This window comes from Phoca vitulina, unplaced genomic scaffold (genome assembly GCF_004348235.1).
Source record: "Phoca vitulina isolate PV1807 unplaced genomic scaffold, GSC_HSeal_1.0 scaffold22, whole genome shotgun sequence".
Classification (NCBI taxonomy): domain Eukaryota; kingdom Metazoa; phylum Chordata; class Mammalia; order Carnivora; family Phocidae; genus Phoca; species Phoca vitulina.
The window spans coordinates 3,534,801-3,558,186 of record NW_022589725.1 but is presented as its reverse complement, the minus strand read 5'-3'; the positions used below and the strand labels follow the sequence as shown (position 1 = coordinate 3,558,186).

At 46.4% G+C, this 23,386-nt stretch overlaps 2 protein-coding genes across 8 annotated transcripts in view; both read left to right on the top strand.

The window, feature by feature from the left end:
• The first annotated feature begins 372 nt into the window (after window positions 1-372).
• Window positions 373-4,213, top strand: SRSF6 (serine and arginine rich splicing factor 6). 2 transcript variants are annotated; one of them, XR_004301246.1, is made up of 7 exons: window positions 373-632; window positions 857-1,005; window positions 1,707-1,974; window positions 2,321-2,445; window positions 2,591-2,799; window positions 3,074-3,157; window positions 3,255-4,213. XR_004301246.1 is itself a non-coding variant. In XM_032419785.1 (6 exons), the coding sequence occupies exons 1-6, from the start codon at window positions 526-528 to the stop codon at window positions 3,613-3,615; spliced, it is 1,035 nt and encodes a 344-aa protein (XP_032275676.1). In that variant the 5' UTR covers window positions 373-525; the 3' UTR covers window positions 3,616-4,213. The 2 variants fall into 2 exon arrangements, 1 of the variants encoding a protein (XP_032275676.1); XM_032419785.1 differs by lacking the exon at window positions 1,707-1,974.
• Window positions 4,214-16,382: 12,169 nt separating this feature from the next.
• Window positions 16,383-23,386, top strand: part of L3MBTL1 (L3MBTL histone methyl-lysine binding protein 1) — a 33,461-nt gene continuing 26,457 nt past the window's right edge. For all 6 annotated transcript variants that reach the window (XM_032419658.1, XM_032419657.1, XM_032419659.1 and 3 more), the window contains exons 1-4: window positions 16,383-16,431; window positions 22,186-22,338; window positions 22,464-22,690; window positions 23,010-23,151. In XM_032419658.1, the coding sequence (XP_032275549.1) occupies window positions 22,203-22,338; window positions 22,464-22,690; window positions 23,010-23,151 (505 nt within the window). In that variant the 5' untranslated portion in view covers window positions 16,383-16,431; window positions 22,186-22,202. The remainder of the gene's footprint in view (window positions 16,432-22,185; window positions 22,339-22,463; window positions 22,691-23,009; window positions 23,152-23,386) is intronic.

The following is a 23,386-nucleotide window of genomic DNA, read 5'->3' as shown; positions in this document are numbered from 1 at the left end:
GAGCCACCTCGCTTTCAGGAGCCAATCAGAGACCATGCAGGCCTATTATGACAACCTCGAGAACCAATGAAAAACGGGAATTCTCTTGGCCTGCCTCCCGAGCGCCTCTCCCGGGAGAGATCACCGAGAGGAAGTTTTTAGAAAGTACAAATTAGAAGACAAGTGTGTGGCTCGACGGGGGGACACTGCGTTTACAAAGATGGGTGCTGAAAACAGTGTGAGCGAGCAGAACCTCACCTCCCCGAAACCTCGCGGACGGTGGACCTGCAAGTCACCCCGAGCCCAGGGATCCAGCGCGGGAGGGTACGTGCTGCGCGCTGACGTCACGCGCCGGCCCCGCCCCCAGCTCGCCCGCCCTTATAGCGTAGCCCTGGCGCGCGCGCACCATTGTGTGGCTGGACTCGGCCGCCGCTGCGGTGTGAGGCGCGTGTTCGGGCTCTCGCCGTCCCCGCACCCGCACCGCGGCTTTTGCCTTGCGGTCCGCCGTTCGATAGCCAGCCTTCGGGGCACCTGCCCGCCACGGACATGCCGCGCGTCTACATAGGACGCCTTAGTTACAACGTCCGGGAGAAGGACATCCAGCGCTTTTTCAGTGGCTATGGCCGCCTCCTCGAAATAGACCTCAAAAATGGGTGAGTCGGGCCTGGTCGCCCGCGTCCTCCCGCAACGCCCCGGGTCTGGCGGCGGCGGGGCCTGCCGGACGGAAGACGGCCAAGGCCGCGGCGCCGCGTGGCAGGCCTTCCAAGATGGCGGCGGCGCGGGGCCGCGGGGGCGCGCGCGGGGCCGCGGGAGCGTGCCCGTGCGCGTCCCCGGCCTAACGACGCCTCCCGGTCCCCGGCCTTCGCGCCGCCCCCAGGTACGGCTTCGTGGAGTTCGAGGACTCCCGCGACGCCGACGACGCCGTTTACGAGCTGAACGGCAAAGAGCTCTGCGGCGAGCGCGTGATCGTGGAGCACGCACGGGGCCCGCGCCGCGATCGCGACGGCTATAGCTACGGAAGCCGCAGTGAGTCCCACGCCCGCGCGCTCCGCGTCCTTGGGACCCTGGGGGGAGGGCGCAGGCTTAGGGTGGGCGGGGTGGGGCCTCCCAGCCCGGGCAGGCGCGGTGGCAGGGGTCCATTGATTCCAGTGTCCCCGGGCTTTGCTGCCTTCACGCCTGCCCGGGGCAGCCGCGGGACGCCGGAGCGCGGGGATTGGGTTGTGGGTTTTGCCTAGCAGGGTTGGGGTGTTTGGGGTTTTTTTATTATTACTATTTATTGGTTTTTGCTAAGTTGGGAGGGGGGTGGTTTGGGCCCCTGTCAGCACTGTCGTGGGCTCTGCCCACGGAGGAAGTGAGGGATGGCTGTATTTGTTGTATCTCCCTTGCTTACCTGACAGTGCTTTAGCTAGAAATGTGAATGTGTTAGCGTAGAAGTGTGAGGGCAGGCGGGGGTGGGGGTGGGGTGGGGGTGGGGTCAGGGAGGGGTTTTAAGTTTAGGTCTTAGAGTTATTAAAATTGGCGGGGGCCAAAGAAAATACTGTTTTGAAGTAATGTGGTATGGTACCACAAAGTAGACTTAAATAAGCTTTATGCTGTATTCGAATTAGTTTGGGGCATGTTATTGGGAGGAGGTGGGAGGGGTTTGGTTATGTTAAATGTTTGATGTTGAAATTGTTGCATGTTGAATTCAAACTTTTTAACAAGTCCTTGATGTTTCAATTTGAAAGTGACCAATGGGGCTGAGGCTGTGTCCACTGAGGCTAAGATGACTGCCTTTCCTGATTGGCCTTGGCTTTTCCATACATTGTGTGACCCTTGCCCTATGACCCTTTGGCTGACCTTACCGGAAGCCATGACGACAGCAGCCTTTTGCCATTAGACGCAGGGTGATGGTGAGGATTCCAAGGGTTAGACAAAACTGGTTAATCTGAACTAGGTGACTGTTACCTTGCGTGTTTTGTGGCCAAACCACCACCAAAAACCTCACACTGTGATGTAAGTACTTAGTGTAACTAGTAAACATTTTTGTAAAATGTAGAAATGCATGTAATCAGTTAAGTTTTATATTTTACAATGTTCTGTAAAATAAAACTTAGCGAGGTAAATTGAATAAAGGAGCAGTCACTCTCTAACAGATTGTAGGAGGAGTTTAGTTGGATTTAGTCTATTTGACTTGCCCTTAATTTAATTTATGGCAAATCACAACTGTATCGAAGGTTTAGCAATATAATAGCAAAGTCCTACTCCAGTAAATAAAAGTTGATATGTTTGTACTAACTTTCAAAAAAACATGCATCCCTATCATTACAAAGCACCTAATTATGCTCTTCATGTGATAAAGGTGGTGGAGGTGGATACAGCAGTCGGAGAACCTCTGGCAGAGACAAATATGGACCACCTGTTCGTACAGAATTCAGGCTTATTGTAGAAAACCTTTCTAGTCGTTGCAGTTGGCAAGATTTAAAGGTACGTGCTATAATTTGAGATAAAAATGATATGGCTAATGTTTAAAGGGTAGGCCTTTGTTTCACTTTATTTCTGAGAATCAAGTACAGTATGTAGATCTTTTTCTTTACTTTTCTAGGTTTGACTAGTCTTGTTGCTCTTTTAGGATTTCATGAGACAAGCAGGTGAAGTAACCTATGCGGATGCTCACAAAGAACGCACAAATGAAGGCGTGATTGAGTTCCGTTCCTATTCTGACATGAAGCGTGCTTTGGATAAACTGGATGGTACAGAAATAAATGGCAGAAATATTAGGCTCATTGAGGATAAACCACGAACGAGCCATAGGCGATCTTACTCTGGAAGCAGATCAAGGTAATTTGTTGAAAGATAGGGAGAGGAGAGGAAACAATATTTGCCAAGAGCAAAGAAAACTCAAATGGCAGTACTTGAATTGAGACAATTGAAATTAGTTCGGTATTTGGTTTTTTTTTTATCGTGCATCATTGGGTTCTTTTCCAGGATGCTTTCAGGTGGATTTAATTGGTAGTAAACAATTATATTTTGCTTGTGTATTTTTTGTAAACAACACAAAAGTTTGTGTTGAGATGTATTGAGATTAAGATTTTTATTATGCTTCTGGTTATAGGTCACGGTCTAGAAGAAGGTCACGAAGTAGGAGTCGCAGGAGCAGCCGCAGTAGATCTCGAAGCATCTCAAAAAGTCGCTCCCGGTAAATATTAAGCTGTTAGGTTTTTCTTCTTTTTCTGTTACTGTACTTGTATGTTCTGGCAAGGTACTGAAAGAGAAATCCAACTCTTCTTGTCCAGATCCAGGTCTCGGAGCAAAGGTCGATCACGTTCTCGATCAAAAGGCAGGAAATCTAGATCAAAAAGCAAATCTAAGCCCAAGTCTGATCGGGGCTCCCGTTCGCGCTCTCGAAGCAGATCTAAGGAGTATGAGAAATCTCGAAGCAGGTCTCGTTCTCGATCTCGTTCCCCCAAAGAAAACGGAAAAGGTGATATAAAGTCAAAATCTAGATCAAGAAGCCAGTCTCGTTCAAATTCACCCCTACCTGCTCCACCCTCAAAGGCACGTTCTGTGTCCCCTCCACCAAAAAGAGCTTCAAGATCCCGCTCTAGATCTCGTTCAAAGTCCAGATCACGGTCCAGATCGAGTTCCAGAGATTAACCTAGAACTCTATATTCTTTGCACACTATTATGGAACACTTTCCTACTTGCTTAGGCAGTTATTCTTCCATGTTTGTACTTGGCCTCTTCTGCAAGAGGAATCTCCTGAAAATGGGGGCACACAGGAATTTGATTTGTGGCCAAATTTGATGAAAAAATGAGGTTCTAAAGAAATGGCATGAAGTCGAAGATCCTCTCCCTTCTTTGTAGAATTAAGATAACTTTGATTTTATAGCTTTTGAGCTAAAATAACTTTTGTAAAGATTAAGCTCATTTAGATTTTTTTTAAGTATTTCAGCAGGATCTGCTGCAGGGATTTTTGTTGTTTTGTTTGCTTTTAAATTAACCGTTTCGAGCTTTGAATACCTAAGGCTTTAGAGGGAGATCCTGATTTTCAATTATGTTGGCTTTTTATAAAGCTTGAGTTATGTAAGATTTCAATAAAAATTTGCTACGAAGATGATTGCCTTACTGAATAGGTCACTATTAAATTCCTTTAAATATTGATAATTTGCTCTTTGTGGAAACAGTGTAAATTCTACATGTGTAAAAGAAGGCAAGCCTCAGACCAGCAATAAATTATTCCATTTGGATAACATTTTGTGCTGTTAATCAAATTTGCCAAAGTCTATCTGCCCCTTTGAGTTAAGTTAAAAATAAAAGGTGTTTTGTAGTCAATTACATCATTTTGCGTAAGTTAGTAGATTTTAAATAATGAAACTTTTCAAACTTAAATTTGATCAAACTCTTGAAGTTCTTAACACTTGGGATCCCGTTTAGCCTAGTAATTCCACCTTCTGGGAGTGGTCAGTGTAATTGGTGTTTTGTTAGAGTATGGTTCTGTGGTCTTTAATGTTACATAAAAATGGAAGTAGCCTTTCTTTGATTGGAAATTTAGCATATTGTTCAAAGTGGAAAAGCAAATACTGCATTTTCTGCTGGAAGATCATTACATTTAACAGGCACTTAACAGGTTGCTTGGTAAGATCAGTTGCTGATTAAAGTAAAATTCTACCCAACAATCAGTCCTTCTTGTAGTTGATGAGGTTATGTAATAATTGGTTAGATCATCCTTGTAACTTTACAACGTGTGGTTGGCTTGAGAAGAATTTACATGGGTAAACCCAAAACTTCCTGTACTTCATTATGAAGTATAATAATACTCTGTGGAAGCCAGATTATACTGCAAATTTGTAGGAGGTACTGGGTAACCAGTTAGTCCATATATGTGTAGACCTAATTAGTTGAAATTGAAGTTTGAGAAATGAATTACCTTATATCTTTTTGTTCAAGTACTTTAACTTTATTTAAAAGCACTCATTAACCTTGGTTTGAAACTAGGATGTAGGTTATTTGACTCCGCTTTCTTTTCTTCTAGGAGCTCACTGTAAGGTATCAAGGGCTGGGTTGTACTATATAGTAGGGCATGGTGATAACAGTGTCATCATGCCACAGGTGTGACTAGAAAGCATCATAATCTACTAAGAGTTCGTTTGTAGGTTCAAATAATCCAGAAGGCATATCTGATAAAATGGGGCTGCTTGAAAAAAACTGAGTCGAAGATTTTAGGTGTCAAAATCACAGAGTAGCTGGGAGTACTTGATAATGAGTAGAAAGACTTGTTTTTGAGAAATTTCTGGGCTTCCTGTTATAAAATCTTGGAGCCTACTCTTAGGAATGTAGTGCCCTAAAAGGTTGATGCTTCTTCCATGACCTTATTTTCTTTACTTTCATACTTTCTAAAATTTAGATATGCATAAGAAATGGGTTTTTTTCCAGTATAAACTCCAGAATTTGAGAGAAGACACTGGTGTCATAGTTCATTATTTTGCCTACTTGAAAAAACAAATTACAACTCTTACATGAAGAGGCGCGTCTCCAGCTGGCTTTCAGAATTTGGTTTAAGAATTGGCTTTGACCAAAGTTCTCTTGTTTTCAGGGAAAAAACAAAAGCTTTTAAAACCATAGCCTTTTAAAAAGGAAGGAGGGGGGAATATCACAGTGTGAAATTTGACTTTGTAAAGTCATCCTTCAACGGGGCTTTCTTGTGTTAGTATAACATCACATGGTCATAGGCAGGTTTTGTCTACGTTGTTAGCTGCCCCCAAAGTGGGTAATTGTAAGGTAAATGCCTACACCCATAAGTTTTCTGGTAATGGCAAAGACCAGCTTAGTGAAAGTCCAGTCCTAGTCCATACCTGTGGACCTCTGCATCATTGAATATGCTAAAGCCCTAGAACTCTGGCCTACTTGAGAACAGAGTTGACTGAAATGTTTAGTTCCTTGCTAACTTACAAGTAGGATCTGAGCATCTACATCGTGCCATGTGTACATCTGTGGCCAGATAGAATATTAAACTGAAAGAGCAAAAACAAATGAGCAACATCATGATTCCCCTTTCTTTGACCGGATAATGTTGATTGACATGCCGTAGTGCCTTTAAGGCCAGCTTGAGTCCTCCCAGTTCCTGTGGTTTACTGGTCCAGTCCTGTGTTGTTAATTACCTTCATTTTGGTATCTTTTTTTCCTCCACTTTGTTAACCCCCTTTATGCTTTATCTCCTCAATAAAGTGCTTACTGAGGGAAAGGCTCGTTTTGAATTTATTTGTATTCCCACTTAGTGCCAAATATTTGGCAAATGGTTTTTTTGAACTAGAGTTGCCACTGGCAGGCCATTCCTGACTTAAGTAGGAGAAAAAGGTCTTGTTTTCAGTTCCTCAGAGACCTGCATTTAGGATCAACACAGTGGATGGTTTATCTTGAGCAAGTCTTTAACAGTGGTGCTTGAATGTTATCCATGAAATGGTAAGCATAAGCCATGAGTTGTGCAGATAGGTTAGCATCTAGGGTGTCTGGCTGGCTTGGTGGAGCATGTGACTCTTGATCTCAAGGTTGTAGGTTTGAGCCCCTAGAGATCGGGGATAGAGATTACTTAAGTTTTTTTTTTTTTAAATAAAGGTTAGACACTGGGTGTTATACACAATGAATCATGGAACACTACCTCAAAAACTAATGATGTATGGTGACTAACATAACTAAAAATAAAGGTTAGGGGTGCTTGGGCAACTCGGTTAAGCGGCTACCTTCGCCTCAGGTTGTGATCCCAGAGTCCTAGGATCGAGCCCCACATCAGGTTCTCTCTTCAGCGGGGAGTCCGCTTCTCCCTCTGCCTGCTACTCTCCCTGCTTGTGTGGTCTCTCTCTGTCAAATAAATAAATAAAATATTTTAAAATAATAGTAATAATAAAAAATAAAGGTTAATAAGTGGAAGGCAGTTAGAATAGTGCCATAATAAATACTATTTGCTACTGTGAAGAATTAAGCATACTAAACTTTTGTGTTGTCCTGCTTTATTTTCACATTAAATTTTCTTACCTGTTACCTTGTAGCAATTTGAACATTTTCCATAATTATTTCTCAGGAAAACTAAGAAGCTTTAATCACCTTTTCCAAAGTCCTTAACCTAATTTCCTTAATTTAAGACTTGGAGCACTCTAAACTTTGGCAGTTTACATTTAGGAAACTTCACATTTTTGTTATTTACTTTGTTTTCAGAAAGCGTTTTCTGACTTTATCCAATTTCAGTCCTATGGCAGTTGAATGTTTTGTTCTTAAGTTTTGACTTAATTGCAAAAGTAATACGTACTTGGGAACATAAAGTATCTTTCCTTTGAGCCCCCTGTAAGGTAGCTGCTGTTTATAGTATCTGTCTCTGCCTAGGCTTTGGTCCTAAAACCTATTTCTTACAACAGGCTGTTCTTATCATGAGTAGTGTTCTGCAGCTTGTTTTTACTTAAAACCTAGAGATCTGGTATTTTAAACGGCTGACTAGTACACTCCTGTATAAGTATACTTTTTCATTACCAACATTGTTTTTTTCAAGTAATTAATCCCTTGGCTTGTGTGACAGGAATGAAAAGTACTACTTGTAATATTCAAAATCAAACAATGAGAATATAGAGAGTTTTTACATAGTTTAGTACCTCCTTATCAATTTACACGTTAAAGTTCAAACTTCTTTGAGCAATACCACTTCTTGAATAAGATGGATCTACGTATGTTTGCTCTATTTGCTAAAAGGATGAGTTGATGGGATTGTGTAATCTTCTCGGTCCTCAATAGCTTGTTTAGATTTTTTTGGCTGTGTTACAGCAAAATGATTAACTTTTTTTTTTAAGATTTATTTATTTATTGTAGAGAGAGCACGCAAGTGGGAGAGAGAAAACCCCAAATAGATTCCCCACTGAGCGCAGAGCCCGACTTGGGGCTCTGTCCCTTGGGGCTCTATCCCGGGAGCCTGAGATTGTGACCTGAGCTGAAATCAAGAGTCAGCCACTTAACCGACTGAGCCATCCAGGCGCCCCAGTAATTAACTTTTTATACTTTAACAGGAAGGAATCGTGGTTAGTTCAGAAGTCGGAAGATAAATACAAAAGGGTTAATAGAGCAAATTCCACCTTTGACCCCTTGGAGGAAGCCAAGATTGCTAGTTTTTTGCTCATCCTTCTGGAGATGCAAATCTAGAAAAATTGATATTCCCTAGGTAGTTTCATCATAGTTAATTTGAATTTTATAAAGGCAAGTCACAGTATTGCAGCTCAAACACTAGGAAACTATTGGTAATTAAATTTTTATTTACTATTAACATCCATCTATTTATACCTATTTTCTTTAAAGGTTTTTTTTTTTTCTTTTTAAAGATTTTTATTTGACAGGGAACACAAGCAGGGGGAGTGGGAGAGGGGGAAGCAGGCTTCCCGCAGAGCAGGGAGCCCTATGCGGGGCTCGATCCCAGGACCCTGGGATCATGACCTGAGCCAAAGGCAGATGCTTAATGACTGAGCCACCCAGGCGCTCCTATACCTATTTTCAATATTTCTAAGGAAGTCCTAGAATTATGAAGATTTATAAGCATAGGCAGGATTTAAATCCTAGTTCAGTTCCTAACAGCCCTAAAGCATTAAAAAAAGCAATGTGTATGTCAGATAATTCCTAGTGAAAAGCACTCAAGAAATTAGGTGAAGGAAGGCCCAGAAAGTACAGAATGCATATACTTTCAAGTAATTATTTTCATAAATAGGAAAAACCTGTACAAAAAACTATATACCCTTTTCACATTCACTAATTATACTTTGTTTCATTTACATATTTTTTTTTTCCTGAATCATAGGAAAGTAGAGATATCTTGCTGTTTTATCCCGGAAAACTATTTCCTAGTAATGGGACACTCCTTATGTAACTACAGTGCCTACAGAAAATAGCATCAATGAAATAATTCCTACTCCATGGTCCATAGCTCTGTTTCATTAGTTGTCTGCTAATATCCTTTACATTAGCCAGGATCATTTGCCACACTTTGTTGTCCTGGCTCTTTGGTCTCTTCTAATCTGGACCAGGTCCTCTTGACCTTGTCATTTTTGAAGAGTAGAGGACAGTTAACTTTGTAGAATTTCCCTCAATTTGGGTTTGTCTGATTGCTCCTCATGATTGCATTTTTAGCAGGAATACCACAACAATGAGACTGTCCTCAATGCATCTTATCTAGTCATTTTATAATTACCTGTAAGTCAGTACTTCTGTGAGTAGACAGTCTTATTTAAATAAGGTTCAAAGAAGGAGTTTTTGTTTTGAGGGAGGGAGCCGATCATTTTCAAATTTAAGAGCTGCTGAAGGGGGCGCCTGGGTGGCTCAGTTGGTTAAGCAACTGCCTGCGGCTCAGGTCACGATCCTGGAGTCCCATGGGGCTCCCTGCTCAGCAGGGAGTCTGCTTCTCCCTCTGCCCCTCACCCCTCTCATGCACTCTCTCTCATTCTCTCTCTCAAATAAAATCTTAAAAAAAAAAAAAAAAGCTGCTGAAGGGCGAGCTTTGTTGGCATCAACTAGTACTCCATATACTGAAAGCAAGAGAGTGGTTCTAGCCCAGGGCCAAAGAGGGAGCAGGGGGCACTTGAAATAGATGAGAGATGAAAAGATGAAATAGAAGTAAGCTGCATCCTCACATAGAAAACAGTGCCCTCTAGTATTGTGGGGGTAAATGCTGTTATCAAAGCACTTGGCAGAGTCACTCCTTAAAGATGAGCTGCTCTTATTAAAACATTCTATAAGTAGTCAAACCCTCAAACTTTTCTAGCCAATTGAGGAAAAGATAGGCAAAGCAGAGTTGCTGAATATGGTGCCCAAGTATTAAGAGTAAGTGACCACTACTCCTTTTAGCTATTCGTAAACAGCTTTGAGTGTGCTATTTAAATATATTGCTGTTCCTTTGATGTTAGAAGATTGCAGACACCAGCTAGAGAATAGTGTGATGAACCTCCTGGATACTTACTCAGCTTTAACAATATAGGTCTGTCTGCTTCCTCTCCAGATAATTTTGAAGGAAATCCCAGACATTCCAGCTGAAAGTAGTTCACTATATACCTCTAAAAGACATCTTAAGTCTTCTCAATTTCTTGTTCTTTGCAGTATATTGAAGGTCACTGTTGAGTAGTTTTTCAGTCTTGATTTTGCTGATTGCATTCTCATGGTATCATCTAGCATCTTCTAGACCTAAGAACAATGGTTCTCAAAGTGTTCGTGGACCAGTAACATCAGCAGCATCCTCTGGGGATTTAAAACGCAGTTTCCTCAAGCCCCACCCTAGATCACTGAATCAGAAACAAAGTGGAGCCCAGCCATAGGTGTTGTTATAATGAGCCTTCCAAGTGATTCTGGTGTGTGCTCAAGTTTAAGACCCATTATTCTAGAGGCTTTATCAGTTTCAGGGGAAGGGTTGGGTTTCCTTCCCAAAACTACCTGGGTATCTTTTTGTCATTGGCAGGCATTGATGATCTTTGCCTAAGTCCATTAAACCATGAACCCATGATTTTAAACACTTTTCAGTCTGTGGCAGTTCTCCTTACTGGTGTTGCCTTACTCTATCTTTAGTCAGGGGAAGTCAGCTCAGGTTGCCTCCTGAGTTCATTGAAGCAGCCCTAATAATCTTACCAGTTTCCTTGCTTTCTAGTATGGTAAGATTTCCAGGCTCAACTTTCTAGTCCCAGACCTGGAAGCAGCCATTTCTCCAATGAGCCTGGGTTATCTTTATTTGGAAATGGTATTTAGCAAGCACAACCTGGGCCCTTGGGTGTTCATCGCTTCTAGTTGGATCTTTCTCAGGCCCCCCAGATCAGACTACTTCTGCTCTTGTGAAGGTCCTCTCCTGTAGGCTAAACATCCCCTCAGCTGTCTCAGCACAGCAGTTTTAAAGCCCCTAACCATCTCTGTTGTCTCCCTGTATTCTGGGTGGTCAGGGTCCCTCTTACAGAGTACCGCCTGCTAGTAAGAGACAGCACTCCAGATTTGCTTTAACCTGCTCGGAGCAGGGGCGCCTGGGTGGCTCAGTCGGTTAAATGTCTGCTTTTGGCTTGGGTCATGATCCCGGGGTCCTGGGATCGAGCCAGGCTTTGGGCTCCTTGCCAAGCAGGGAGTCTGTTTCTGCCTCTGCCCCTCCCCCCTGGCTTGTGCAAGCACACGCTCCCTCTCTCAAGTAAATGAATACAATCTTTTTAAAAAATCATTTAAAAAAAAAGACTGCTCAGAGCAGAGCAAGTAGTATGTGGACAACCTGCCCTAATAGATGTTCAGCTGAATTCTGGGTCAGTTCTGGCAAAGGAGTGAGGAAACTTTAATACCCCTACAGAATCTCTTCTGTTCCTTCAGAGAGTTTAAAGCAAATAATGTGTCCTCTTGCTCTGGGTAATAGGAATAGAGGGAGAAGGAAATTCAGAGCGTAAATTTCAGTGTGATTGTAGAATGAGTACACAACAGCATTATAATTGGAATGAGCAAATAAGATCTTAAGTTATAGCTTTTGTCCACCTTTGCTGTAGATGACATTCCCCTGCAGACCCAGTAGGAACTCCAGCTTGGATAGCTGTGGCTGTGATTGTAATAAGCTGGTCAGTGTAATACCCTGAGTCATAATGGTCCAAAACATTCAATAAACATGTACTAAAGGCCTTGCCAGATCCTCTTACAGATCTACATATATTTCTGTATATCCCCCTTCATGAGCAGAGTACCTCCTGTCCCTTGATATGGGCCAGTGGAATTTTGGCAGGCACAGCATGTTTAGTAGGCTACATATTACCCTCCCCTTCCCCAAAGATGCCTACCTTCTAACCCTCTAACCTGTCAGTATGTTACTTACATGGTAAAAGGAACTTTGTAAATGTGACTAAATTAAGGTCTGGGAATGGGAAGATTATCCTGGATTATCCAAGTGGGCTCAGTGTAATTACAATAGGGAGGTTGGAAGGTAAAAAGATAAGGAAAAGTTGATGTGAAAGCAAGCAAAATTAGAGACTGGAAGATGCTACGCTACCAGCCTTGAAAATGGAAGGGACCACTGGGCAAGAAAACTAAATTCTCTACAACCTCTGGATGGAGCACAGCCCTACCCACAGCTTGACGTTGTGAAGGTCCTCTCCAGGCTAAACATCCCCTCACTCATTTGGACTTCTGATCTCTACAACTGTGAGGTAATACATTTTTATTTTAAGCCACCAAATTTGTGGTAATTAGTTACTGCAGCTATAGGAAACATACAGCATGACAAGGCTTAAGAAGCACTTGCACAAATGGGCTTGGTCTTTGGCATCTCAGTCATCACCATGAGAATAATACCCCTTTGTGGGCCTACTGGTAGAAGACGAGACAGGTGGGGCCAAGCTGTCTGTTAGCCTCCGCCGCCTACAGCTTGAAACAGCCCAGCCTAAATCCACCAACCTGCACATGTATGAAAAGGAAAAACAGGCAGTTATTTCATTTTGCCTAAACAGATACTTGACATTTGGCCCTCCCACACCATCACCCCTCAATCCTCTGCCTATTCTGAGCCCCAGGAAGCTAACCTCCATTGGCCCTCTGATTTCGGATCAGGTTCAGCCATTAGGAAGCAGCAATAGGATATGGGAAAGATTAAGATTGGAGTACTTCCAACAGCTCCCTCCCTGTAGAGTTCAGGCTGGAGGTGGCCCTCATTGGAAGGGCGTAGTGTCTTCTATACACAGCCCTCTTGTTCAAGTCTTGGTAACCACTGTCCCCTTTTCCTAGTCCCAATGATCTTTAGCTAACAATTGTGATTTTCTAACAACCTGCCCAGACCTTTAAAAACAGACCCTTTATTAAATTCTCTTCAAATTTACTCAGTTGGAGTGTGTGCCATGTTTCCTGTCATGACCCTAACAGATAACAAGTAGATATTTCCTATTTCAATAAAGTATAAAACATTACACTTACTTGATGAAGTTGGCTTTTTTCATTTGCTATCCAAAGCCAGGAAGAGTTTCTTGAGTTAATTCTTGCCTCTCAGTAGATAAGCTTTTCTGAGGGAGATACCCACCCACTCTGCCGCCCCCATATCTGGCTAACAATGTCCAAGTACCTGGCTTGTACCAGAAAGCCAATGTGTTCCTTGAGTGGAAGAAGAAGGGAGATTGGAAGGTAAATCCCTAGCAACCCCATTCCAAATAGCTGATTATGGGATATGAAGTGCTATGGAGTGAATGTTTATATGTCCCCAAAATTCATGCTGATCCCTAATGTGATGGTATTTGGAGGTGGGGATTCTGGGAGGTAATTAGGTCATGAAGGTGGAGCCCTCATGAATGGAATTAGTTAGGACTCTTATAAAAGACTCCAGAAAGTTCCTTGCACCTTCTGCCATGTGAGGACACAGCAAGGAGGCGGCTATTTGTGAAGCCAGGAAGACTCCACTAGACATGAAATCTGCAGCACCTTGATCGTGGATTTTCCAGCCTCCAGAACTGTGAGAACGAAGTTTCTGTTGTCGTAAGCCACCTAGTCCAGTCTACGATGTTCTGTCCTAGCAGCCCAAGAGCACTAGAACAGGAAGGTATCTGAAAAATGAAATCAGAAGATGGCCTGGAGCACATGAGCCAGAGCAAAGCAACATAATGTCTTCTCCAGAGACTTAAGGTTCTTGAACTACCTTTCCTAAGTGGTATTTGTCCCCACTGACAGGCTAATTCTTTGGGAAGAAAGTCCTTGGTACTGGGAAATAAAACGCCTTGAGACCCAATTTGGGCTTCTGACCTCCAGAATGACAAGGTAATAAATTTATGCTTTTTTTAAGCCACTAACTAATTTGTTCCACAATAGAAAATGAGTATGCCTTGATTGATTCTTTTTTGTTGGGTACCTCAGTGTCCTAAGACAAGAATTCTATCGGTATGTTAAGAACAAGGTTCAGATATTTAGCAGGGTGGGGTTAAGGGAAATAGCTGAGGCTCTGGCCCTCACCGAAACAAGTTCTAGTGGTTACAAACATAAGCTTCCATTCCCAAAGCCAAATAAAATGTCAGTGTCTGATGTTCTGGGTAACATAAACCCATGGCCTGGGGGAGAGCAGGACCTGAAGTTGATCATATTTGGAAACTTGGGTCTCCCTTGCCTTTCCCACTATGGACCCACAAATACATAGTCTAGGTATGGGAGGTGTCCAGTCTTTACACTGGTTTAAGTTCATACTCCCAGTATCACCTGGACTTAAGATCCCATCTCCTGCCATTAAGTGTGTGATGAAACCCAAATCCCTAGCAGCTGGTCCCTGTCACTCATCAATAACCACCTCCAGGACAAGAGAGACACCAGGCCACCCTTACCCCACCCCAACCCCATTGCTCTGTTTCCCTCTTTTGTTTCTGACTCCTGCTGGTTACCCTTTCAGCCATGAATTTACTCTTCTTCCTCCTTTGCTTGCTTTTTTCTTGTAATACTTTACCCAGGATTCTGGGGTGTTTATGCTAGAAAGGGCTCCTTCCCTATTAGTGAAGTCTGTCATGTTGGAACCAGAAGTATTTTCACACTGAACTATAAAGGGCACATTTTGATGATTTTCCTAAAATACATAGACTGCCTCAATGGTGAATTAAATTCTGTAGAAACAGGTGTGGGCTGCTTACAACAGTTTTTCCAGTGTTTCTATTAACATTTCAAACAAATTTGGGTCCACTCTTGGGTAGAAGGTTAACTTGGAGAAGACACTGGGGGCTACAGACTTGTAGAAGAGGGGTCTGTCACTTGAGGGAAGGACTAGACTTGCTCCCTTGCTCCTGAGGGCATTCTGAAGAAGCAGAAGAAACACTGGCTGTGTGAGAAACAACCTTCCCCAAATCACATCAACTTGAGGAGCTCTCCATCCCTGAAGGTGCTCAGGCAAGCAAGACCACCGAAAGTATCAGGACCACCTGTTAAGACTGTTAATGGGCAGAACAATAATGTCTCAGCAACTCATGTTGGTTCCTACATCCTGCTAGCTCAGATTCCACTTGTCTGTCTGAATCACTGTCTGCAAGACGCATTTGTAATTGAGAAGTCATGTGTTTGTGTAGTTTCATCACTTTCTTGTAATCCGAATACCTAAAATAAACCTTTTGGAAAATCTAGAACAAGCAGTCTGGGTAGAGATGAGAGAAAAAGCGGATGGTTGTGTGTGTATCGGTGTGCATAAAGAGACCTCCATTGTTATGGCAACCAGCGTCCTCAACTGATGCAGTTCTGTTCCCAATAATATGAGATGTGATTAAAAATTGACATTGCAGCAAAGAACACATGTAATGCGTCGGCGTGGCAACCAGAATAAAGTCTGCATAAATTTAAACCCGATGGTCACAATTTGGGGAATTTGCCTACAATTAATTAGGAAGCTTCTCTCATCTGGACTGGAAGTCAGGAGCCTGGAGGTCTGACCTGTGGCCATGACCTTAGGCCAAATGGACCTCAGTGTCCTTTTCTGTAAAATAAGGGATTAGGTTAAATCTTTTCGTGTGGGAGAGGGGCCCCGGGCTCTAGACTGTATCAAGAGTTTCCCTGTTTTTATCCGCGTGCAGTATATTAGCAAATATTTATTGAGCACCGACACTCAGTGTCCAGCTGAGAGCTAAGGATACAAAAACTGTCTCTCTTGGAGCTTGCAGTCTCTTAACCTCTCCAATTACACAAATCTATGTGAAACTACAGCTGTGATATGTGTAAATAGAGGTATTTTGTGCTAAAAGAACCAACAACAGAGATGTGACTAGTTAGATCAAGGACACTGAAGCACAGAGAAGCAGTGACTTGCTCAAGGTAACACCACAACGGGAACCATATGCCAAGTAAGTGAGTCTTTACAAATGGAGAAATGGAGTACCAGGAGGATAAGGTGATGTCTTCCAGGTCACACCAGCAGCCATGGCAATAGGGCCATCTAAACGCAGGCGCGGCTAATGCCGCCCTTTATGCCTGGCAGGGTCGGAATCAGAACCCACGCCGCCCTGGGCCTCCTCTCCTCTGGTCGCGCGGCCCTTCACCCCTTCGGAGGCCGTTTTCGGGCGCTCCTTGGCTCCCCTCCTCCAGGGCGGGGGGGCAGGCACGGTTGGGAAGGCGTTGGACACCGCAGCGACCCAGCCGGGGTTCATGCGGGAGCACAACCCCGTCTTTTGTCACTGACCACTCAGCTGGGGCCCGGCAGGCTCGCTCCCCGGCTCGGCGGGCCCCGCTGCGCGCTGCTGGCCGTGACGCGGAGGTGGGGGGGGGGGGGGGTGGGCAGGATGAATCTCAACCCGCCTCGCCCGCGCAGCCGTCGGGTCGCGGGCTGGGGGGAGAGGCCACCAGGCCCACGCGGCCGGACCCGCGCCCCCTGATCCCGCTCGGCGCGCGCTCCACACCCCGCATCCTGCAGGGAGGCGGGCCCGCCCCCTGTGCGCGCAGGCGCGCGCGGCGCGGGGCTCGGACGGCAGCTCGGCGCCGGGCGGCCACGGGCGGGCCTCGCAGGTAGGGAGCCCGCGGCGGGGGCTCGGCCCCGGGGTGCGGGGCGCCGCCCGCCCTGCCGCCCGCCCTGCCGCCAGTGCCCGCTTGCGCGGCCCCGGCGCGCGGCCCGTGGCGAACGCCGCCGGCGGGGGGCGCGGGCTGGGGAGGAGAGCGGGGGAGAGGAGCGGAAGGGGTCCGGGCGGAGCGCTGCGGGGCGGGGGCCGGCGGCTGCGGGGCTGGGGGCCGCGACCGCGAGCGGGGGAGGCGGCGGCTCCGATATTAGCGAAATGCAGTCAATTAAGAGTTTTCATTAATACCACGGAAGGTGTAGAGGGCGGGCTTTGGGGTTTCTTAGGAAATGGGTCATTTGGCAAACTTTCTTTTTCCTACCATTGATTTCCGATTTTTTATAACGGGAAATGGGGTTATTATTTTGCCATAAAGAGAAAGAATAAAAAGAATTCCGCCATTTTGGCGTCTTAAAAAGTAACCGTTGCACGGAGTCGACGGGTCAGTGGCCGCCCCGCCCGCCGCCCTGTGTGCTGGTCCCCCGAGGACCCGCGGGCTGCGGTCCCGACCCCGGAGCTGGCTTGCCCCCCCCTCCCTCGCGTCCCAGCCGCAGCTGCGGGGGGCAGGCCCCAAGTTTGTGGCGCTCAGTCTCGCTGGGGCTCTGAGTGTGTGTTGCTCCCCACCCCCAACACCTAGAGCCAGGGCTTTTATTGAGCGTCTGTTGTATACGAGGCCTTGAAGGGCAAGCAGTTGGGAGGAACCTTAGCAGAGAGACGACGAGAAAATAAACAGAGACATACTCATTCAATAAATATTTATTGAGCATATGTTATGTGCCAGACACTTCTCTGGCCCGGGGACCCAAATGGCTATTTTAGGTCAGGTTCCCTGGAACCAGACTCTGGGAGGGAGATGTGAGCGCAGGTGTACTGGAATGCCCTTGCGAATATCACCTGTAGGACAGGGAAGACAGCAAGGTGCTGGACAGAAGTTGAACAGCCAAGGTAGTCTCAGCAGAGGCCTCAGCCTGTCCCAGGGGAAGCTCTGGAGTGGACAGGGCCCTGCTGAGATATCCCAAATTGAGGCAGGGGGGTGAGGCCTTTCCTCCCCTTATCAGCTGGTCTAACAGGATGGCTGCTTCCAGGAGAGGGCACTTGGGCGAGGCAGCTCCCTTGGCTGAGGGCAGTTCCCAGAGAAGGTGACAGCTGAGGGCTGCCCGTGACAACCTTTAGGGCAGCTGGGACCTCCCACCTTAACCCTAGCCTCTGAGCAGCACAGCCCCGGGAAATCGAATTCCAGCCCCGAAGGCAAGAATGGCTAAACCTTGTATGGTTTTCAGTACCACTGCTTCTTATAACGTTGACCACTTTTTACTCCCAGCTCTCTGATTCATTCAGTGACGATTTGAGTGCGGCCTCTCTGTCAGGCTTTTTTGCATGTCAGCTGCTTTGTTCCATCTCTGGGGGAGACAGACAAGTTAATGCATAGTTAGACTGTGGTGGAGTGGAACACAGCCCAGGGGATGATTAACTTTGTTTGGGGGTGGATTCCGGGAAGGCTTCAAAGAAGAGGTGTCACTCAAGCTGTATCTTAGAGGATGATTAAGATTTCTCCAGACCTATGGGATGTGGAAAGGTACCAAGCAGAAGGAACAATATGTGCAGAGGACACAGGAGTGGGGTTCTGAGGGTGTGATCAGGCCATAAGGGTAGGAGTGGATGGGTTCCTGGCACATGGCTTGGGCCTGGGAGCCATTTCAGACTGGTTGTGCTGCTGTGTGTACCAAGTGAGACAGTGTTTATGAAAATGCTGCGTGAGCTGCAAACATAAGGGGTGGCAGCAGGAGAAGAAGAGTGAATTCAAATCACAGAGAAAGCAGTTACAGGCCTCAGAAAAACTCCTGGTCTAGCTGGGGAGGAAGGACACAGAAGCAGTAGGTGCTGCGAGCCAGGAGCCCACAAGTACATGTGATGGGTCCCAACATCACAGGTGCACTGGATCCTCTTTCCTCCTGCATATTCAAGGACTTGTCTTCTAGAATTATTCTTTTTCCCCTGCACTGCCCATTTTTTCCTCTCCATAGGTTCATTTTCATCAGGTACAAACATGCTCTAACATCTCCTACTTAAAAACAAACCAACAAACCCCCACGCCCCTTCCTTGAGACCACATCACTCTCCAAACACCATCCCCCAATTCCATGCGCTCTCCTTCACATCACAGCTCCTTGAGAGAGTTGTCAGTCCCATTGTTCCACTTCCCTTTCTCCCATTCTCCTGAGGAGCAAACCTTAGTGTCAGCTTCCCCCACTAGAATGTAGAGTCTGTGGCAGAGGTTTTTGTCTGTTTTGTTCACTGACAAATCTGCATTGCCTAGAACAGTACCTGGCGCATAGTAGGTGCTCAGTAAATATTGAACTAATCCATGATCTCTCTCTAGAATCCACTCCAGTCTGGTTTTTGTGTCCACAGCTCCTCAGAAGTGGCTCTTGTCGAGGTTTCTAAGGACCCCCTTATTGCCCCAGTGGTCAGCTCTCAGCCCTCCCCTCACTTGATCTGTCAGTGACATTTCACACCGTTGAGCAGTCCCACTGTCCTGAAAACATTCCTCCTGTGTCCTCCAGAAGTTCAGACTCTTCTGGATTCCCTCTGACCTGAAGGCAGGCTCTTTTACCAGATCATCCTCTTCCCATCCTATAAATCTTGGTGAGCTCCAAAGCTCCTACCTTTTTCTTTATACTCAGTTCTGTGGTTTTCAATGCCCCTACACACGATGGCTTTCCAATTTATGTTTCCAACCCAGCCTTAGCCCTTATTTCTACAATATATGCTTCCTGAGAGCACTTTGTCTTTTTTGAGACTGTATTCCCAGAGCACAGAACGGAGCTGACACCTAGTTGGCCCTCCAGTGTTTGCAAACAAGGGCAACAAACCTGAGCAGGAGGGCAGTCCCCTCGGCCAACCTTCCTGGACACCCCCGAAACATGTGGGGGATTTCGAAACAGGAACGGGTTCTTCCAGGAGTAACCACACTCACTCTTAGTGACTGCCAAGGTTTTGAATTAAAAGATTGACTCTATCTAAAAGAACTTAAAGTGGTACAAGTACATCAGCTGTGCAAAGCAAAATAGTTAGAATTGAAATTCAGGGAATTCTATTTTATAATTTTAACAAAGGGAAACACACCTTGGTTTGAATGTTGCCTTCATTAATCAGGTTATATATCTAGCCTTCACCTACCTGATTATATAATATAGAGGATGGACTCTCTGTTTTAGGGAGGAAAAGCTGGGAAATAAATGAGTGCACAAGAACAGCAGGTGGGAGGAGGGTGGGAGAGACAGCAACCCCTCCAAGCTGACTTTGCTAGCAAGCAGCTTCCATGTTACCGGCCAGAAGCTACCAAGCTCCCTGGAATTTCTGTTAAAAGGGAGTGGATTGGTGTTTGTTGAAAGCCTGCTGCTACCGAGACTTCACACGTTTTTCGCATGTGATCTTCACCAGAACACTTTGAGGTAGATATCATTACTGCATTTATTTTACACACGAGGAAACTGAGGCTCAAGTCAGGTAAGCTACTTACTCAGAGTCACGGGTGTTAAGTGCTGGAGCTGAGATTCACACTGTCTTAAGTCTGTCTTGAGCCGAGGCCATGTTTTCCTTTAACTTGTATGCCAGAAGCCATTGTCAAGGACTGCCAGCTCCTTAAAGCAACCAGGTATCAATCACACACCCAGAGCTTTTTATTAACAAGTTGAAATTACTGAAATTCAACACATATTTATTTAGCACCTACTGTGTGCAGGCACTATTCCAGGGGCTGGCTATATAGCAGTGGACAAGACAGATACAAGTCTTTGCCTTCATGGAACTTATATTTCTATGGGGATGACTGATCACACACAAATAAGTAAATGAAGATCATTATTGATTATAATGAAGGATGCAAAGGAAATAAACACAGTGATGGATTGAGCGCTAGTGGTGTGGGTGAGGGGTATGCTGCTTAAACTGAGTGGCCATGAAAGACCTCTTCTGAGGAGGTGACCACTGAGCCGAGGCCTGGAGGATGGGAAGCAGGCAGCCAAGCAGAGAGCTTAGGGAGGTGCATTCTGAGCAGAGGGGAGAACAAGGATCAAGAGCTCTAAGGTGGGAACATTTGTTAATGAGTAGAAGGAAACCAGTATTTGTTGGGGTGGAGAACAGGCGAAGAGTGGTGGAGGATGAGGTCAGAGAGGAAGACAGGGGTCAGATTCTATAGGGGGAAGCACTTTGATTTTATTCTAAGGGCAATGGAGAGCCATGGAAGAATTTTAGATAGGGAAATTATGTGATTTGGCTTACATTTTTAAAGCTTTCTCTTACTGGAGAATAGACTGTAGGGGGCAAGAGAGGAAGAAGGGAGATGAGGTAGGAGGCAGTTTCTGAAGTCCAAGGAGAGCTGATGGCAGTTGGGACTCTCATGGAAGCAAGGAGATGGAGAGAAGTCAGACTGTGAGATGTGTTTTGCAAGTAGAGACGACAGGCCAATTATAATATATGTAAAGTTTTGCTGTCCAACACAGTAACTATGGCCACTGTGACTATTTAAATTTAATTTAAGATTTAAAAAATTTAGTTCTAGGGTGCCTGGGTGGCTCAGTCATTAAGCGTCTGCCTTCAGCTCAGGTTATGATCCCAGGGTCCTGCTCAGCAGGAGGCCTGCTTCTCCCTCTCCCACTCCCCCTGCTTGTGTTCCTTCTCTCACTGTCTCTCTCTCTCTGTCAAATAAATAAATAAAATCTTGAAAAAAAAAAAAACCAAACAAACTGAAAAGTGAATAATTCTAAAAAATAATAATAATAAAAATTTAAAAATTCAGTTCTTCATTCACACTAGCCACATTTCAGTTGTTCAGTAACCACATGTGGCTAGTGGCTACTAGTGTGTTGGACAATGTAGGCATAAGACATTTACATCATCACAGAAAATTCTGGACAGTGATGGTAAGACTGGCACTAGAACAGTGGCCAAAACGTTTTAGGAGTTAAGTAAATGATAGATAGATCCTAAGTATAGTTATGTCATTAGGTCTTTTTTTTTTTTCCCCATATATTTACTTGTTCAACAACCTCTTTATTAAATACCTTTTTTGCCCTTGCTTTATTATATAGAAAAGTCATGCACTGCCTGGGTTCTCAAACAACACCTCTTTGCTCTCCACATGTATGCATTTGTTCAACAGATGTTATAGTGCTTACTCTGTGCTTGGGGTTGGAAGGATTGCGGGCAGGGGGCATATAAGAATATAAGAATGTGATTGGGAAAGATCACCTCCTAGGAAAATGGACCTTATGAGTGAGATCAAACATGGTACTTGAGGGCTCTAAATCCCCCCAGGAAGAAGAGATTGATCCTAGTGGGGCTGGAGGTGGGGGTTGAGAAGAGGGGAGTTTAGACGTAGCCTGGGCCCTGTCACTGACAGCTGGCCAGACAGAACCTTGACCTGAGACCTACTCCCCAGAGTCACTTGTGTAGCTATACATCACAGTTTACAAAGCACCCTCACGCATGCCCATCTTCCAGAATCTGGGGGAGATGCAAGGCCTAGCCAGAGCCCTCACCTGGGTGACCTGGTTAGAGCCAGGAGCCAGACTTAATGTTGGTCTCCTAAGACACCCTGCTCTCCTCAGGACTGAGGCTTTTCTCTGCAGGTTGCCAACCTGAGGGTGAAGAGTTCCTCCTCAAAGAAGCCTGCTCCCTCCCTAATCTCCCTGGGGGTCGTGTTCAGCTTGCAGGCCTACCAGGATGGAGGGGAATGCCGAAATGGAGATGCTGAGGACACTGAAGGGGCCCTCCACAGGAGAGGTCAACATGCACCTGGTGGCCAGAGACAGTCCAGGTTCCAGCTCTCACATGCCAGCTACTGCCTTCATCATCCCAGGTGGGCCAAGCCAGGGGCCTGGAGGGAGGTGTGGATCCCGGGAAGGACATACTTTCACCTGCCTACACATGCATGGGGCAGGGCCACCAGGCTCACCTGTGTCATGTCTGTGTATTTGTTCGCAGCCGGCTCGGCCACCCTTGGCCTGCCCAGCAGTGCCCTGGATGTTTCCTGTTTTCCGCGGGAGACGATCCATGTGGGCGCTCCGGAGCGAGTGGCCGGCAGCGTCCCTGTCACGGCCACCGTTCTGCCGCAGTTAAGCACGGCGCCTGCGGCCAGCTCCAGCGCCACCACCGTGCGGCTCCTGGAGTGGACCGAGGCTGCGGCCCCGCCTCCTGGGAGCGGCCTACGGGTCAGTGTCTGTGGGGATTGGCGGGGGCCTGCGAGCCCCACCTGTGGGGCGGGGCCAGCGGGCTGGAGGCGGGGCCCGAGGCGAAGGAATGGGAAGGGGCTCGCGATGGGGGGTTCTGGGGTGCGGCTTTGAGTGAGGGACTCCAGGGGCATGGCTTGGGTGGAGGCGCTCGGGGTCTGGCGGGCTGCTGGGGGCGTGGCTTGGAGCGAGGCACCCGGAGCGGAGCCTTGCAGAGTAAGGCGGCGGGAGGGGACCTTGCCGATCAGAGGCGGGTCGAGGGGGTACAGGAGTCCCGTCCTCAGACCCTCCCACGCTCCAGTTCCGGATAAGCGAGTACGCACCACTGAACATGGTAGGAGCGGAGCAGCCCCCGAGCCCCGAGCTACGGCCCGAAGGTGTGGCCGAATATGAAGATGGCGAGGCCCCGGCGGGAGGTGGCGATGCGGGCACCCAACAGCCGGGTAGGACCCTCCAGTCCCCAGGCTGGGGCCCTGCCCGGGTGGGTCGAGGCCCGAGCTCCCTGAGGAGTCTCCAGTGTGGGGGGTGGAGGAGGATGGAGTGGGTGGCCTGGGTCCTGCGGGTGCGTCCAGGGGTTGGTCCTGAGATAGAGAAGACTGTTGGGGGCCTGTCCAGGGGAGCCGAGGGGGCGTGGGCTCCGAGGTGGGCGGAGCCTGAGTGTGGCTGTGATGGATGGGA